Source organism: Erigeron canadensis, chromosome 9 (genome assembly GCF_010389155.1).
Source record: "Erigeron canadensis isolate Cc75 chromosome 9, C_canadensis_v1, whole genome shotgun sequence".
In the NCBI taxonomy this organism is placed as follows: domain Eukaryota; kingdom Viridiplantae; phylum Streptophyta; class Magnoliopsida; order Asterales; family Asteraceae; genus Erigeron; species Erigeron canadensis.
Window position 1 is genome coordinate 34,629,376 of NC_057769.1, and position 16,300 is coordinate 34,645,675.

Here is a 16,300-nt window from a genome sequence, read left to right on the forward strand (position 1 = left end):
TCACCAAACGAAAAAAAAATAATAATATTATTTATTTTAGTTTCTTTGTAAAATTTAAGAATAAGGTTCTTTGCTTTTTTGTGGTAGACGAACCCAATGAGTATATATATACATTTAAGTTTTGGAATATATAATATAATGGATTTGGAAACTAATAAATAATAATTAATATCAACATTAAGAAAACGGATATACTAAAAATTTAAAAGTAATTTAATTAAAATTAAAGTAATATTATATTTTTAAAAGACACTTGTCGTTTCAAGATCGTGTCATCTGTCGTCATAAGACATTACAATCCTGTTTTAATTTATTGGTAGATGTCTAAATGGGCACGCAATCGGACCTACCATTTGTAAATTAGACGACTAATTGAGAAAAAGATCTAGCCAAAATTGTCAACCTCATTACTAATTACCCAACATCAACCGAAGCCAAAGCCTCGCGTTGTTAAAACCTAGTTATAAAGATGAGTTGTTGCCATATATAAATCAGAAAAAAATGCTCAAATGCTATTAAAATAAAAAAAAATTTAATTATAACTTATCAAATTACCATTTGAATGTAGACATGTGTTGAATTCTTATGTTTGAATAATTCGGCTCACGTATTTTACTGTTTTCAAACATTTGTTACTTTATCATGTCATTGCTTAGTTTTGTCTCGCTTCCAATTGTTGCAACTATTTTCAGTTACACGTATTACTTATTAGTTGGCTATTCTTTTCCGTAGCTTTAGCTTTTGTGTGGAAATGATTTTAACTTTACACAACTATTTGATTACATGTTTGACTAAAAAATAGGACTAGCAATCCTTTATATATATATATATATATATATATATATATATATATATATATATATATAGAGAGGATAGAGATCAAATGAGAAGGTACCTTAAGAAGAGAAGGATGAGAATGTTCGTTTTTGATTTTTTTAAATTTGTTTTAAAAACTTTTTTCCTTTTTTTCATTCTCTCTTTAATTAACTTATTTCATATAAGAATTTTTAAAAAGTTTTAAAATTTTTTTTTTTTTCAAGGGAGTAGCCCGTAAGTTATAAGCGAAGCCTTTCGACTTATGGCGGAGCCATAATAGCTAAGGACGAAGCCCGTTAGGTAGATCACTCCATCACCGATCACCCCTATGACCTATCACCCTTTATGACCTATCACTCCTACCAGTTACCCATTATGAATATCCTTAAGGGCGAAGTCCGTACCGTATCCTTACATGTATAACTCACTAACTCGGGTTAGAAATTTTTTATTTTTATTTATTTTTTAAATTTTTTTTATGGATTGAATTAATTAAAAAAAGAATAAGAAAAGTGAAAAAAAATAATAAAAGTCCAAAAAAAGCTAAAAATAATAAAAAACGAACATTCTCTCCTTAAAAACCTTTTCTCTGGATCTCTACCATATATATATATATATATATATATATAATTTACACATGTTTTAATTTGTATTGATTTTTTTATTTTGAGGTCGCATTCGAAATGTTGAACTCGTCATTTGTACATCTTGATATTTGTTTACCGTTTTCTTTTATCAACATTGGTTTCATCATCATAGGTATATATAAGATGGCGTCACCATCAGAAATAAAATTATCCAAACCACAGAATTCTTCTAAAATATCAAAACCATCTCCACATTTTTCGGGCAATGAGACAAAAGGTACTTATATTTTGATGTAAATTGTATCTTTATTTTCTAATATATTTTTTTTGTTTTTGTTTAATCATTTTTTTTCTACTTTGTTACAGCGACCAATTTTTTATATTAGTGTCGTCGAGTGGTACGTTATCTCTCATGTCTAAGGATGATAAAAGCATTTTTTGGTCTTGTGAATTGAAAACCAAAGTCCACAAGGTGGATTACGAGGAGTGTGAGGTAACCAATTATAAATACATTGAAGTGAAAGCAGATTTAAACGGAAAGATTGACTTGTACTACAAGTATCATGGTAGCGAGGATGAGAAGGTATACTAAATCCAATCGATCTATTTGTAAATTTCTTTTATACAGTAGTTAGCATGTGATTTTTATTAGTTGGTCTATTTCATTCTATAAACATTTTTTTTCCTCTTTAGATTCCATGGAAAAATGGTGAAGATCTCAAAGAATATGTAAAAAGCAAGGATATTACTTTTGGCCAATTTGAGGAAGATATAGATCTTGATTTCAGTTCTGGAACATGTTTAGATGATGGCCATATGTACTCCGAGTTTATACGCATAAAGAGGCTTGCATGCAGGATGTCCATGCATTTCATAGGTAATGTATGGCGTGTGAATTTTTCAAGATTTACGGGAACATTATTTGGTAAGACAGGGATGAAGTTTCCCTGCCAGAATGTTCATCATGCATGTAGTGATGAAGATTTTGTACGCTTTTATGAGAAATATCAATGTTCAATAACTTCAGCCTCACGGGATTTATTGTGCTTCAAAAGTATGCTTGAACGGAGAAATAAATTGGTTTTATAAAATGTTGATATCATTGCCATCTTCGTTTTCTATTTTTGCTATCGATTTCAAAAACTCTAATTTGACCAAAGCATAATCTAAGAACACAAGTAGATAGTCACAAGAATGAAGTCACAACATGATTTCGAAGTAACAAACACGAATACATCTCGGATCTCGACTAGATCTGAACAAAAACAACCCAAAAATCACTTTTATTCACGTTTCAATTATTTCGGTTTACATGTATATGAACAAAACAGATTTATATATATATATATATTTGTAAGCATTTTCGGATCTATAACTCTATACAAACATTTACAACCGAAAACATATATATTAAGGTACAAAATCTTGGATCTAAAGATTTTCGGTTCAATGTTTTCGGATTTGAAGGATTTCGGGTTTATATACATATACATTCAGCCGAAAACATATACTGTATATAATATACAAAAATGTTGGTTTTAAACATATATAAGCCGTTTTAGATATATTTATTTATATGAGTTCATGGCATTGGATTTGGGATGAAACCCATTTAGTTTTTCTTACCAAAAACGTAAAAATAAGAAAAGGTTTTCGGTTTATAGCTGATTTATACATAAATTGGCAAGAAATTTGTGACTTCTATGAAGAATAACCAGTTAGATGCATAGATCCAACAAAACTTACCAAGATCTAAAAGAAAGATGACAAATTTTTATGGTGGTTGATGGTGGCTGGCCGGATTTTATACTATATTGTTTAGTTAACTTAAGAATGAAAAGGAAAGGAAAAGGGAGAATACGTTTTCATTTCTAATCACCTCAAAAATGAAAGAAAAAATCTTGAATCAAAAATAACTACAACTTTACTTCTCTCTTTTCATTTCCTTTCCATGCCATTTTTTTCCTTCCCAAATCCTTTCCTCCCACTTCTTAAATAAACTTAACAATACAGTTTATTTTTTTTCCTCTCCACTTCTTTCCTTTCTCTTTGATAAAAAACTTAACAATACAACCTTAGAGAAAGGGAGGGGAAGGGGTGGCTAGGCAGAGAGGGAGAAGAGAGAGGGGAGTGTTTGTGAGAATAAGAGGAAAATGTGAAGAAGTTTAGGGTTTTGTGTACTCCGATGCTCTAGCTTTGACCGAGTTGACTATCATTGACCCTTACAAAAATCGTTTAACTCGACCATTTAACAAAACCCGAGGCTTGCTAATTTATTTTGTCGACTTATTTGGATGTAACTTTTAAATAGCTTTCTAACGGATATAAACATGACCATATTTGTTCATTAATATTTAATTGGTTAAATTCTAAATATTTCACTTAATTTGATATTTCGACAAGACAACTAGTATTCCTCAAGTTCTCGAGTCTACGTGTAATTTTCTAAAGTCTAAATGCTCATAAAGCCTGAATGAAACTAAAATCCATTTATTCCATGATAAAGTCTTAATGACTAATGACGTACATAAACAAAAAGGTACTTCGGGAAAATACGCTTAGGTGATGGTTGTTACAAGAACTGCGCTGTCCTATATAGACTACTCCAACATTGTGGTGTGACAATATAGACACTACTTATTTGTCAGCTAATCTCGTCTTTCATGCTCGCACAAAGCATGTGGAAATTGATTTTCATTTTGTACGAGAGAAGGTTTTTCAAGGAAATTTGTCAGTAAAATTCATATCTTCACACGATGAGATTGCGGATGTTCTTGCTGTTGCGATCCAAGCTAAGAGTCGCACACAACCTTAGCTTGAGGGGGCGTATTAGATATATTAGTTTATATATATCAAGTTTTCATAATATTAGTTTCCAAGTATTGGTATAATAGACTCTATAAATAAAACCTCTTATAATCCTCTTAATCACGATTCAAGAATACAAAACACAAGGATTTGTGAACATGGTTAACACGTTGAAGTAGTAACGATCAGTTTAATAGTGTTCTACAAATCATGTTTCTGTTTTCATTTTCTAAGACCGGAATAAGTGGTTGGAACAATATCTGAAACTTACAATTGACAAATTTTTATTCTTAGGCATGGCGATAAGCCGATAACACCTTTTAATACAAATTTTGGAAATGGGTAGGCGGATAGCTACCTAAGATTGAAAGATGATATGAAGTAAACATAGAAGGCTTTCTCCCAAAAGATGAATGAATATTTTGCTTTTCTTTTTTGGTAATTGCGGATTCTCAGTATCTATCATTTTTGAGCCAACGGCTGTAAACCCAGCTAATTGACTCAAAAGACATCAGATTTCAATCATTCAGCACTAGACCCATATATAAAAGAAGTGCTCACAGAATAAATATCCCACTGGTTTCAGGAGCGTGTGCGAAGTAAACAGAAAGTGTGTGGAATCCTAGATTACTAGAAGTCCAACTAGTTTAATCAGTTAAGATTTAGTAGTCTGGTTCAAATCTTGAAATAATTACAAAACAGTAAGACATAGTGGCAAAACTGCAAAAGTCCAGATATTTCTAGTATACTTTAATCAACCCATATGGGATAAGGTTCCTTTATTGCTGCTGCATTCGACAGAACACACATCCAGTAACATGAGAGGAAGCCCAAATGGGATAAGGTTCCTTTATTGGTGCTTAACGGTAAAAATAAGTCATTCACATATAATGATCCGTTGAACAACCAATATAAAGGGTGACAAATAGGCAGCATGCATGCATCAGGCCTCTACAGCTCTCCTTTTAGTTCCCCATATATGCAGGCATTTAATAAACCGGACTTCTGTTCCTCGGACTGAAAGGGAGTTACTTTTAATAAACTGGACACGGCGTCAAGAATAGAACGTGATCCAACGTATACAAAGCGGTGGTTGCCTTTGTCATAATCATTGCACAATTTAATTAACGCCTCAAGCTCCTTTCTTCCACATGGGTACTTAGAAAAAGGATATATGGGTGTTTCACCCATATAGAAGTAGATAACATCAATAGCTATCCCATGTCTGTAAATGTCTTTGCAGTTCTCTCCGCAAATAGCATAGACAGATTCGAAAGCCTGGCAACCAACAAACACATTAGTACAAGCGAGAAGCTAGGATACAAGAGAGAGTGAATAAAACAAATTACAAGGGTTGATTGAATTTAAAGCAATTCCATTGACCATTCTAAACACCCCTTAATCCCCTGCAAATTCTTTTGTAAAATTTCTGTCAAGGTAATATCACGACGTTTCAAAGAAAAAAACAATAACCATATGTAGAAGAAGTATGACGAGCAACTTACATATGTACCTTTAATGCGTAATCAAATAATATGTTATGGTCTAGTTGTACTTGACTTTTGTAAAAATTAAAATTAAGTTAAATAATCTTGGGATGGTTGACCTCTGTACAAATCAAAATTAAGTTAACACTTGCTATGGAGATTAGTGTGCATGCTAGATCTTAGATGGTTTAGCAGTTTTGGTGTGTCATTCTAAGCCCTGTTTGGTTTGTACATCTCCAAAGGGAAAAAGAAGAAAATGTATGAAATGGTCACAAAAGGGGTCTAAATGAATTCGGTAAAACTCTGGACTGATGTAAGTTTGAGCGGACTATGTCCGCATAGGAGTTCCAGTTCTGGTCTTATGCGCCAAACAAAGGTTATGAATGCGCTGCATAGGAGCTAAACCCTAGTCATATGTGCAGCATGGGGTAAGGAATACGTCGCAAAGGCGTTATTTTCAGACCGATAAACTAGTTAACCGTCGACTTTTTTTAACCTTTGTTTACTAAATAAGAAAACGTTCTTAAAAGTTCTTTGCAATGAGAAAGATATAGATACACACTAAAAGGTTATAAGAAGAATTACATACCCTCCAACGAAAACAACGAGTCTCTTTTTCTTATTACTATGTTGACCGAAGCGTTTTACCAAGGGCATACAGCCAAATGAGAACATGCCTAAAAGGTCCACCTGACCACAGCCGGCATTCATACCTGTGAAACAAGCATGGGCCTGTTTAGTGGTTGAACAATTATTAAAAAATCCTACATATATATAGCTAACAACTACTCTAATTAAACATGAAGCCTACATGGGAACTTAGCAACTAAATCTTCAATAGATCGGGTGGGATAAACCAAATGTCTAGAATCAAAGGAACCCATTGCGTATAAGCCCGCAACAGTATCTGGATTTTCCTGTAACAAAACAAAAACATAGATTTGGCTCTGCAATAGAATTTGGCTGAACAAAGGGCAATCAAGTAGGATGAACAAAGGGCAACCTACGTTAAATTTGGCTCTGCAATAGAATTCAATAGCCTCACATAGATTCCGAAAGATATCAGAGTCAGGGGGCACCCAACGAGAATTATCGACACCGATAACTATGCACTGAAAATATATATAAATATATTCATCAAATTAGAGTTTTCGAAATCGATAGCAAAATAGAAAAAGAAAGGAGATGAACCACTCAGATAGAAAGATACCTCTGCGGCATCCGCCATGAAGATGATGATTCTGAAAGGTTAGGTATTAATGATTCTGCAGATCAATAATCGATAATAATGACAATCTAAAACAGATCAATGAGAAGTATTAATGTTATAAAATAAAAAGATAAATAACTTACGGAAAATATATTAGAATAAGAAATCGAAAAATTGTGAGATCAAGAAATCTTCGATTTGAATAAACTATGAGAAGCCCCAGAAGTTATACGATTTTAACATTAAAGGATTTGAAACCGTAGAACTATTTCCTTATTTAATAAGTGACCGATTTATCAAAGGATTTGCACTACGTATTTACGTTAGTGAACCAACCCAAAACTATTGCAACTAATAAAACAAGAACCGACCACAACCAAAATCAATGACAATGTTATGTAGAAATCCCACTAAGACCATCCCTATCGGCGGTGCCGGCTTAAGCTTTTCGGTGATCTTAAAAGAGACTAAATTTGGGGCCTGGTATATAACATACAAAGCAAAAGAAAAAAAGATAATAACCACAAAGGCCACCTAAAAATCTAAATATTTTTCTTTAGGCCAACAATTTATTATAAAGGACTTATAAGCCGTCTAAAATATGATTTTATTTCATTTTTAAAAGTTCTAGCTAAAATTACTTGTCATGTTTAACATTCTAAAAATTTTAGGCTAATGAGAATTAACCTTTATTATAGTTTTGACATTAAAATAGTATCCTAGTATTTTATTTCTAAATATAAGGTTAAATTAGTTGGAATTTTAGCGGATAGTGGGTGTTATACCCACTAAATTTGAGTTGGGTCGAGGCATAACAAGAATGTGCCAGCCATGTTTTTTTCTCTTACTCACCATTCCATTCACACTTAAAACTCCTTGATTCTTCTTTTCTTCCAATCCAAAACAAATTTAATTCTTTCAAACAATTCAAGAATTCCCTCAAGATTGAAATAATAATCTTCAAGCATCAAAATTTAAAAGCTAGGGTTTGTGTTTGGTTGAGGGGCTGGCCGAATTCAAAAGAGGAAAGGGGAAAAGAAGAAATTTTAATTCATAGTCTAATTCTTTGAGTACTTGAGGTAACAATCTTCATAACCTAATTACAATTCTTGATTTCTTTAAGAATTAGGGTTCATGCAATCCATTGTATTTGTGAAATTGGGGTTTTAATTAAATGAGTTAAAATGATTTAATACAAGTTAGGGTTCTTGAAATTTAATCAATTTAAGGGTTTCAAGTTGGGTTACATGATAGTTTTGATGAATGTTAACAAAATTCCGGCAGATTCTGTACCAGTTTTTGTAATGTGTAAAACTTCCCTGTAGCAGAATTTTCACTTGTCGAGTCCTAAAAAGAAAATGTAGGTTATTGTGTTAAGTAAATTTTGCCATTGGAATGGGTTAAAAAGACGAAATAGAACTCTAGATATGAATTTTTGAATTCAGGGGCGCTATGCTGATTTTTCAGCAAAACTGATTATGCGTTTGTCATTAAAACGGGTAAAACACATTATTGCAAGTTAATTCATATTTTGGTCACTGAATATAAAATGTACCTAAATGTGTTAAGAAGAAGTGACCACTGGAATGGGGTCAAAATGTGTTGTAGAACTCAAGTTATGGTCATTTGAAGTCAGTAAGGTTAAAACTGTTTTGTTAATGAAAACAGCAGCAGTCTTGGTTTTTAAAATGACCAGAAGTCATCTTTAAAAGACAATTCACATGTTGGTCACTAAAGATAAAATGTAGATATATGAGTCTTATAAATTTGGCCACTGGAATCAAGTAAAAAGAGTGAGTAGAAGTTGAGTTATGCTTGTTTGAAGGCAGCTTGGTCAGATATGAAAATAATAATTTTAAACAATAAGTTTGTTGACTATTTTGTGATTAAGATGAAAATAATAATTTTGGTAAGGATGTTGTATAGCCATATCATTATGATTATGAGAATGCTTTTGACATTTGGGTCGAGTTTTTATGAAAATTTGATAGTGGCCATATTTGCTTAAGTTAGGAATAATAAGAAAATGGTGATTTTGCTATTAAGATGAATGACCACATTGTTGTGAAATCAAATTGAGATTTTGAAAGAGGCCAACCTTAGAATATGATGAGACTGTGAATTATGTAAAAGTTGGGTTGGGCATTGAGATGCTAGAAAAGATTGTAATGTATGGCTTGTTAACCATGTGTATGAAGTAATTAAGCTTGATGATCTTATATGTGTAAATTACGAATTATTGCTAGGTGGAAAGCAATATGATTGTTAGATGGTCATCATGGATTTGGTTGTCGCGAAGGAGGTAAGTGCTCTTGCATACGGTTATATATACGTTGGGTCAATTGACCACATCATGTTGAAGTTGTTTATCCATGAGTGAAAAGACCACCATGTTGAAGTTGTTTATCCATGAGTGGTAAGACCACCGTGTTGAAGTTGTTTATCCATGGGTGGAAAGACCACCATGTTGAAGTTGTTTATCCATGTGTGGAAAGACCACCATGTTGAAGTTGTTTATCCATGTGTGGAAAGACCACCATGTTGAAGTTGTTTATCAATGAGTAGAAAGACCACCATGTTGATGTTGTTTATCCATGTGTGGAAAGACCACCATGTTGAAGTTGTTTATCCATGTGTGGAAAGACCACTATGTTGAAGTTGTTAGTCCATGTGTGGTAATTGATTTTGGCATAGGCCCGTATGGGGCATAGTTGTTATAAGGCCTAAGAACCTCCGGGGCCTAAGAATCCCGATAGTTATGATTGTTTAGCTTATATGGATCCATATATGTGTTTTTAGCGCAAAGGTGAGCATGCAAGAGATGGTATGTAACACCTTGAGCTAGGCTGAGAATATTACTGAAAAGATATAGCGTATGCATGGAATTATCGTAGAACATGACCTATATGAATAAAAGGGATTCGGTGAATCCAAACATCAAACATACAAGGTACAAGATACATAAAGAACATGAAACCATAAAAGGACAAATGAATCCTGGATCCATGTAAGTCCAAGCCCAAGCGAATGCACAATCTACCAACACGTCTCGGATCCACTTCATTTCCTGAAAAGTGTACTAAACAAAGTCAACACTAGGTTGGTGAGTTCGTAGCGATGGATCACGAGGAGCCATCGACAATAATCACAATATATATAAGGAAGATCAAGCATACAAGTAGCCTTCACATACCACAATATCAACCCATCAAGATTTCACATTATAAACAAGCTTGTAATGGTAAACACATATAATGCCAATGCCAAATAGGAATCGTATGCATGTCAATGTCATAACGAGTATGATAAGCATGCCAATGTTGTGATGCGTATGATATGTATGGCCATAATGCCATCTATGTAACGATACTCACATGTTATCACCATGACCAATGTGGCATCTCAAAAACGTCGGCGTATATACGTCTATATACCCGGATGACTTAACACCAGTGCATACGTCTATACACCTGGATATACACTTTTGTCTCATCAGACAACCATATCATCAATAACCAACCAATGCAATCCCAAATGCATTTCCCCGAACAGCCCCAAGCCTTGGTTTACCACAAAGACCAACAAACTAGCCAGAATCCATATCAAAAGTGTTGCCTCTATCACAATTCCATCAATAATCATCCATCAATCCAACCATCTATCCAACCTATACGTACATACACTTAAGAGGGCTTGCTTTCAAAGGGTCCTTGATGTTTGTATACAGGGTCACCCGTAGCCTTCCCACCACATCTCAAACCTTTTGAAAGTAAAGTCGACATCCATGTATGTACGTCTATCCTAAATAACCACAATATCACAATCATATGCGTAATCAACCCGTGTCAATCAATCCATCATTCAATCAATCAAGACCATCCATCAATCAAACAATCAATCAAGACTATCCATCAATCAAACAATCAATCAAGACTATCCATCAATCAAACAATCAATCAAGACTATCCATCAATCAAACAATCAATCAAAGCTATCCAGCAATCAAAACTATCCATCAATTAATCAAACAATTAATTAGTCAATCAACAAGTCGTCAATCAAATCAACCAAACAATCAAACAACACGTATGTGTACACTTTTCAGCCCGAATCTCAATTGAGTATGGAGCTACTAAACTTACCTTGATCGGCAATTAGAGGTTAAAGTTGTTATAAAAAGGAGTTACAAGCGTTCAACGTTCACTTCGTGTCCACCACCTAATAATCATAATATACACATTTATTAATATCTATACATTTATATTATACGTTGTTAACTTGTGTCAAACCCTGTTTAGGTTTATGTATGACTTATGACATTAAATGTTCTCGAAACTTGTCATGGTCGTTAATGAAGTCGAGAACTAGCTCGGATCTGAAACCTTCCAAACGTCATTTTGAAATCAAAAGTTATTATTATACGTTTATTCATATATATAATTTAAAATTAAAAAGGAGCTCTAGTTAAGTGTCATATGTTCTCCACAACTTTGCATGACCTCCACGACTAAAATAAAGCATTAGGAAAAGTCCAGATGACAACTCAATTCAATCTAAGAAATGTGGTTCACAAGCTGGAAAAATCTGAAATTTCAATTAAAATAGAGCAACGTAAGTTACGGGCATGGTGGTGTAACATTACGGTGGCTGGGTTTTGCCCAGCGTAAGACATGATGCCACCACCGTCTATTGCGGTGTCCTGGAGCCCCCACTTTTGGCGTCTCGAGTTATAGTTGTGGCGTAAACAGGGGAATTTTGGCGTAATGATTTTCTAGAGCACCGTCTATTATGGTAATGGCAGTGTACAAGACGCCAAGTGGGTTCCTTCAGCGTGAGCTACGCCCATCAATGGCATGCCAAACGCCAAGCCACCATGAACCAGGGTAGGTTACGCCCCACATGGGCGTATGAGACGCCAAACAGAAACAAATTCGAGCAGGCAGCAAGTAAATGCACTAGAATGACCCCAAATGCATGAAAACTTTATTTTGACGTCCTCTTAATATGGGGAGCTTTAAAACGTATTTAAACACATAATTAGCCAAGTTTTGACACAAGCCATTTCACCAATCCATTTCAAGACCACAAACTAATTTCCAAAAAATCCAGTTGACTCATATAAACCCTCACTAAACTTAAATAGCTCAAAATTCGGTTTTTACATCCTAATCGCCTGAAACATGTACAAATGCATTAAAAAGTAAGTTGTATAGCACATGGGAATGCTTTTATGTCCAGAACACTTACCAAAAATGTCCACCAAAAGTAAATTCCGAGATTAGGCGATAATTTGAGAACTCTTGCACTTGAAGCTTTGTTTTCTTGATATGATATTATTATTATGATAAAATTTGTTATTCTTGTACAAATCTAACATATATTGATAGATATTGTGGGATCAGAAACGTGTTCATCACATCCCGAGAAGACAAGATCAAGACTTAAAGCCCATCGATGCATATTTAGGCCCAAGATCAAAATTAGAGTCGGTCTAATTTAGACTTATGTTTCCATTTATTGTTTCAAGCTCTTATATAAATAAAACCCTCACGTAATACGATTAATTAATGAAATCAAAAACCAAAATTAATTCCATTCGTTTTCATGGTATCAGAGCCCTAAGTCGACTTGGGCTTCATCATCTACCTCTTTAATCCCTAATTATATCACCTAAATCAAAACTGAAGCCACCATGGCCGGAGAAGAAGGCAGCGGCTCCAGTAACGATTTGGCATTACAATTCGCAACTCTTTTACAAAACAACAATCACCAATCTCAGAATCCAAAATTATCGGACAACCTTCAAATTAATCTCAAGCTTAATAGTCAGAACTATGCTCTATGGACTCGAATGATTCGAGTCGCTATGGTGAAAAATCAAAAAATCTATTAAATCACTTAAGCGACTTACCTCCTGAGAAAGCCTCATCCGAAAAGTTTGAAACATGGGAGCAAGAGGATCTTATTGTATTCTCTTGGCTCATCCAAAATATAGAGCCAAATATTGCCGGAAACTTGACCGAGTTTTCCACCGCCAAAGACTTGTGGGATGCTCTCGTCACTACTTATAGTAGTGGCAAGGATAAGTTACAAGCTTACAATCTTCATGTTAAAGCCAACGAAATCAAACAAACCAACAAACCCATCGAAGACTTTTGGATTTCACTTCAAGGGATTTGGGGCGAGATTGATCGTATCGATCCGAATCCAATGAAGTGTCCAGAAGACATCAAAGCCTATAATAAGATTCGATCCGATCAAAAATTGTTTCAATTTTTAAGTGGATTAGATCAGAAGTTTGAATCGGTCAAAAGAGAAATCCTTCGACTCGACCCTTTGCCGGCGGCTAAAACCGCATATGCAACCATAAGGAAAGAGGTCGCTCACCAACAAATTTTGGGAGAAACCACCACCACGGCCGCCGTTGAAGGAGCACAAGGCATAGCCACCGGATTAGTGGTTAAGGAAGAAGATGGATTCGGGTTTGCCACCAAACGATTTAATCAAAGTAGTGACAAACAAAAATCAGTGATTCAAGATGATAAATCACATCTTACTTGTGATGAATGGGCCTGAAGAGACACACCAAAGACCAATGTTTCCGATTGGTGGGTTATCCAGAATGGTGGGTCGGAAATAAAAAGGGTCAGAGATTTAACCCATCAGATAGAGATAAATCTTCAACCACTCGCACTAACCCCACCAAAGAAAGTAATAGTAGTGATGGCCGGAGATCGGAGAAGGGATTCGGTGGGGTGGCGGCGGCTGAAGGTGAATAGGGGATTGGTTTTTCGGTGTTTGATGGTAAGAAAAAAGAGACAAGTCTCTCAAATGATTTTATTGAGAAACACCGATCCACACAACACCACCAATTACCAAATCCACATTTAAATAGTAATCAATTTTATAAAAAACCTTTTTTTATGGATCGGGTAATGGGCCTCCTGTTCTAAATCGGCCAGCAAAGATAATTGGGCCTAAATCAATAGCGAAAGGATTTGTGGCCCGTTCTGATCATTCTAAGTCAAACGGGTCATGGATTTTTGATTGTGGTGCCACTGACACTATGACTTATGATATATCAGATTTTTCTGTTTTTTCAAAACCTAAAAGGACCCATATTCAAGCTGCTAATTACGGGAAAATGGATGTTATGAATGGAGGATCAGTTATGATTTCTCCGAACATCCGTTTAACTAACTGTCTTTATGTTCCATCTTTGTCTCACAAACTTTTGTCAATAAGTCATGTGACAAAGGAACTTAATTGCTCAGTTCTCATGCATCCAACGTTTTGTTTGTTACAGGATATCAGGACGGGACAGATCATTGGGTGTGGCACTGAGAGAGAAGGATTGTATTATGTTGATGAAGTTACTGAAAGCGGGACTGTCATGCTTGCTCATGGAACTAGTGAGAGAGAAGCATGGTTATGGCATAGAAGATTGGGGCATCCGTCAGTTATTTATTTACATACGTTGTTTCCGAAACTTTTTCCTTTGAATAAAAAGATTGATTGTGAAACTTGCATTTTAGCAAAGAGTCATAGGCAAACTTTTAAACCTCGTAATACTAGAGTTGAATTTCCTTTTTCATTGGTTCATTCAGATGTGTGGGGTCCTGCTCCGATTTTTGTTGACGATTGCACTTGAAAAATAAAGATGAAGTTTATGATAGATTCACTGTTTTTTATAACATGGTTGAAACTCAATTTCAAAAATCTATCAAAATCATGAGAACAGATAACGGTGGAGAATATGTGAATTCACGAATGAACCAGTTTTTTCAATCCAAAGGAATAATTCATCAGACCACTTGTCCTCACACCCCCGAACAAAATGGTGTGGCTGAAAGGAAAAATAGGATACTTTTAGAAATAACTAGGGCACTTATTATTGAGTCCTTAGTTCCAAAGGGTTTTTGGCCCGAAGCCTTAGCTACTGCTACATACTCGATCAATCGGCTTCCTACAAAGATTCTCGATATGAAAACCCCTTTGAAAGTCCAGCTTCCATCGGTTCTTACTTTGCCGACTAGAGTGTTTGGATGTACAGTTTTTATTCATATTCCAAAATCATATCGTGATAAACTTGAACCGTGTGCTGAAAAATGTGTTTTTGTGGGATATGGGGTTACTCAAAAGGGTTATAGGTGTTACAATCCTAAAACTCGACGTATGTTTACTACGATGAATTGTGATTTCTTGGAAACCAAGTATTTCTACTCTCAGGAACTCAGTGGTCAGGGGGAGGAACAAAGTGACACACTGAGTTGGCTTCAGTATTCATCAGATGTTCAGACTACAGATAAAGATCAAGATTTACAGTCCTCCTCTCAAAGTGACAACCCAAGTCCAGACCTGATATCTGAGGTAAGTAATTCTGAACCAAACCATGATTTGGATATTCCAGTAAATGAAGTGCAGGGAAATGTTAATGAAGGATCAGAAAGTATAGAAGAAGTAATTCCAGAAAGTGCTTCAGCAGTACTTCCAGAAAGTGCTTCAGCAGTAAATGTTCCAGAAAGATATATTCTCCTGCCGAGGTCTACCAGGGGAATACCTGCAAAACGATATTCTCCAAAAAGGAGTTCCCGATCTAAGTATCCGGTAGGCAACTTTGCTGGTGTTGCAAATGGTGTTTTCTCCAAAGAAGCAAAGGCATTTACAACAAAATTATATTCAGAAGAGCTTCCGTCAGGAGTAGAACATGCTTTGAAGTTAAAGAATTGGAAAGATGTTATGAATAGTGAAATGGAAGCTCTTATCAAGAATGATACATGGGAGAAGTGTGTTCTTCCAACAAGAAAGACTCCAGTAGGATGCAGATGGATATATACCATCAAATACAAACCAAATGGAGATGTAGAAAGATACAAAGCAAGACTTGTTGCCAAAGGATACACTCAAACCTATGGCATCGACTATTCAGAAACTTTTTCTCCAGTTGCAAAGCTAGATACAGTAAGGGTTCTTTTCTCAATAGCAGCAAATCAAGGCTGGTCTCTTCATCAATTTGATGTGAAGAATGCCTTCTTACATGAAGAATTAGAAGAAGAAGTATATATGGAAGCTCCCCCAGGTTTTTTTCATGATTTCAAACATGGGGAAGTATGTAGATTGAAAAAGTCCTTGTATGGGCTTAAACAGTCACCCAGAGATTGGTTTAGAAGATTTACTCTTGCTATGAAGAAATATGGATACCAACAAAGCAATTCAGATCACACTTTATTTCTTCGACATAGAGGAAATCTAGTGACATGTCTAATAATTTATGTTGATGATATGATTATTACAGGAAATGATGAAAAGGAAATGAACAAACTAAAAACAGCTTTGTTTTCAGAATTTGAGATGAAAGATTTGGGAGATCTGAAGTATTTTCTTGGAATAAA

At 34.9% G+C, this 16,300-nt stretch overlaps 1 protein-coding gene across 4 annotated transcripts; it reads right to left on the reverse strand.

The window, feature by feature from the left end:
• Window positions 1-4,854: 4,854 nt before the first annotated feature.
• On the reverse strand, window positions 4,855-13,776 carry LOC122581153. Of its 4 annotated transcripts, none has more exons than XM_043753318.1 (6): window positions 12,820-13,776; window positions 6,909-6,963; window positions 6,706-6,810; window positions 6,510-6,615; window positions 6,288-6,411; window positions 4,855-5,489 (listed from the first exon to the last, which is right to left on the reverse strand). In XM_043753318.1, the coding sequence occupies exons 2-6, from the start codon at window positions 6,924-6,926 to the stop codon at window positions 5,426-5,428; spliced, it is 417 nt and encodes a 138-aa protein (XP_043609253.1). In that variant the 5' UTR covers window positions 6,927-6,963; window positions 12,820-13,776; the 3' UTR covers window positions 4,855-5,425. The 4 variants fall into 4 exon arrangements, with proteins under 4 accessions (XP_043609253.1, XP_043609256.1, XP_043609255.1 ...); XM_043753321.1 differs by lacking the exon at window positions 12,820-13,776 and adding an exon at window positions 8,202-8,224; XM_043753320.1 differs by lacking the exon at window positions 12,820-13,776 and adding an exon at window positions 7,761-8,082.
• Window positions 13,777-16,300: the final 2,524 nt, after the last annotated feature.

Coding starts and splice junctions, on each gene's coding strand:
- LOC122581153 (XM_043753318.1), bottom strand. Junction 6,616..6,705: donor ATTGCAGAGCCAAATTTAAC/GTAGGTTGCCCT, acceptor GTTTTGTTACAG/GAAAATCCAGATACTGTTGC. Junction 5,490..6,287: donor CTCGTTGTTTTCGTTGGAGG/GTATGTAATTCT, acceptor GTTGGTTGCCAG/GCTTTCGAATCTGTCTATGC.